Genomic DNA, 2,926 nt, shown 5'->3' with positions numbered 1-2,926 from the left:
ATGTTTATTTTTTTAATGTTAATGAAAGTGACACCAAAAATAAGGGAACATCATAGGAACTCCTTGGGGGGGCTGTGCCGGGGCTAAGCAAGTTTCTGATGGGCCCCGTCAAGCCCGCCCTAGCGCCGCCACTGATTAGCCTAATTCGTTTTGGCTTGTTTAGCAACATATTTTTCATTCTTGTTTTCTTCTGAAACTGTTCAAAATTGCCTATAAAATAACATTTCGCTTTATTTACGGTGTTATTTATTAATGTAATAATGTGATTTCTGCTTATCTGTGTTTAACCTAAACTACAAAGTAACATTAATGTAAACCTACATACCGGCATCTAAATATGATTGTATAATTTTATGCTATATTACCCTCCACTGGATGTAGAATGAGCAGCAATAAACTACATTTTGGCATTTTATAATACTTCTGTGGATATTTTGGTAAAAGTAACTCAAAAGTAACTCAAAAGTAGTGTAACACATTACAATTCAGAGACAGTCATATTGTAATGTAACTAATTACTTTTAAAACACAGTAACTAGTAATATATAATGTATTACATTTTGGAAGTTGCCCAACACTGTGTGTGAGAGAGTGTATAGTGGAAACGGAAGGCAGGTCAGGCGCGATCAGGGTCACCGGGACAGGTCATGATCAGCATGGCTGAGGTAGATGAGGCGGCCGCAGAAGTATTTCAGCAAGCTATGTGAGTTTAAAAAAATTAAAATATTATCATCGTGAAAAAGTTACATGGCCTCGTCCCTTAAGCGAGCTGTGATTGAGGACGCGCCGACGCGGCTCAGCCTCAGTTGGGTTGCCAGATACACGTATTATAAGCGTCTATGGATTTTTTTTTTTCCCGCTTAATTTAGGAAGTGAATAAAGTGGGAGGTTGCAAGTTAGGGACAGCGATATCTTTATATTATTTCCATAACTCAAGATTTGGACTCATTGCGGTTTATTTATTTTTAGATTGTTTTGTTTGTTTTTCAATATCTGATCAAAACCGACCAGGTTAAAAACAGCACGGGCAGGTTATTCCTGACAGGATGCAATTCGGTAACACAAACGTAGTGATCATCATGATATATTATCTGTAAGACAGATGCACTGAAGACGGACACAAAGAGGAGAGAATAGTCACGCAAGCAGAGAAAATACTGTTCCAGACAGAACAATTCATTATTTGCCATGCTCGAAATACTGAAAGAAAACCATAATTATAGAATTAGGGTGGGGGTTAATATGGATGTATTTCTGAGGAGAACTGACTGTCGTTTCCCATACATTGATTTATTTGTGCCGTTTGACTTCGTTGAATAAACATGAGCACTGCACGTTTCAAAATCATAACACGGCGCGGGTGTTTTATATGAATGTATCTCTGAAGGGAATTGACTGTCTTCAGAAAAGTTTCTTTGGCATTTTCATTTGATCTGATTAATTTGATCTGCCTCCTGCTGGCAGAGAATGAGTTTTCATTTTAAATAAGCCCGTCTCCAGCAACATTTCCAGTTTTTGTTGTTGTTCAATTTTTTTGTTTTCTGCAGCGACTCGGAGCACTTTTCATACCCTTTTTTCTGGCTGAAGCACATTTGTTTCAATCTACAGATGCACTGAAGACGAACACAAAGAGGAGAGAATAGTCGTGCAAGCAGAGAAAATACTGTACCAGACAGAACAAATTCATTGTTTGCGATGCTCGAAATACTGAAAGAAAACCATAATTATAGAATTAGGGTGGGGGTTAATATGGATGTATTTCTGAGGAGAACTGACTGTCTTCAGAAAAGTTTCTTTGGCATTTTCTTTTTCCTCTTACCTTCGTTAAATACATATTAAAGGAGTGTTAAAAAGCGCAGCTCTGCGTACAGCAATAACCCAGAAAACGCTGCTAGTGCTCTATAAGCGCCACCTGCTGTCAGAGATTGAATCTGCATTTTCATCAGAATCAGAAAGAGCTTTATTGTCAAGTGTGTTTACACACACAAGGAGTTCGTCTTGGTGTCAGGAGCTTCCAGTACAGAAAGTAGCTTACAGTCATAGTGCAGACATACATATAATTAAGGTAATAAAACACTAATAATAATAAAGAGTAATAATAAAATATTCATTCAGCCCGTCTGATGTTTTTGTTGTTGTTTTTTTTTTTGTTCAAAGTTAGTTTGGCCAGTAACAGAGAAAAATAAACATTTAATAAATGTAAAAAAATAAATAAAAGTAATAAAAACTAAATAAATTGGCAACGACTATGGGAATCGGCTCATTTGATAGAAAACAAAACTAAACAAAACAATCGGCAATTGGAATCGGTCAAGAAAAATCCTGATCAGTGCATCCTTAACTGGAATAGAGTTAGACCTACCTGAAAGACCTGAAAAAGCATGCTTCATTTCAGTTTTATCTTTGAACTATTGTACCTATTTGTGCAAAATGGTTATCATTTATTACAATACAATGTTATAGTCAACAATGAAAACAATAAGTGGGATTGATTGATTGATTGATTGATTAATTGTGAAAATTTTGCCAGGGCAAGTAAAAAAATTTAAACCACTGGCCAAACCGGTAAATTAATTTAAATATAAATTTCCATAGCGTTGAGCCCTGTCAATACGATCAAAATCAGTATCATAACACTTGTACACAGATCTGTAGAACACGTAGGTTACATAATGATATTTTAAAATTAAAAACGTAAAATATGTACTTGAAAACAGGATGACTTTGAATAGCATCATTGTAAAATTGTGAGGAAGAGCTGAGCAAGTCTTACACATGTATTTCCTGGTCTGAGAGTGACTTCCTGCTTAAACAGGAAGTAATAAATACCAAAAAAAGGTAGACATTTATGTATGTGAATGGAGAATGTATGTGTGTGAGAGAGAGTAGAAATGTATGTATGTGAAAGGAGAATGTATGTGTGTGA

General features: G+C 35.8%; 1 protein-coding gene across 1 annotated transcript in view; it reads left to right on the top strand.

Moving 5' to 3' along the window:
* The first annotated feature begins 656 nt into the window (after positions 1-656).
* Positions 657-2,926, top strand: part of LOC107707702 (NXPE family member 3-like) — a 30,842-nt gene continuing 28,572 nt past the window's right edge. The window contains exon 1 of the mRNA XM_016511794.1: positions 657-686. Coding sequence (XP_016367280.1) covers positions 657-686 — 30 coding nt within the window. The remainder of the gene's footprint in view (positions 687-2,926) is intronic.

The sequence above is a fragment of the Sinocyclocheilus rhinocerous genome, unplaced genomic scaffold (assembly GCF_001515625.1).
Source record: "Sinocyclocheilus rhinocerous isolate Xijiao unplaced genomic scaffold, SAMN03320098_v1.1 scaffold655, whole genome shotgun sequence".
In the NCBI taxonomy this organism is placed as follows: Eukaryota; Metazoa; Chordata; class Actinopteri; order Cypriniformes; family Cyprinidae; genus Sinocyclocheilus; species Sinocyclocheilus rhinocerous.
This window is presented reverse-complemented; position numbering and strand designations above follow the sequence as displayed.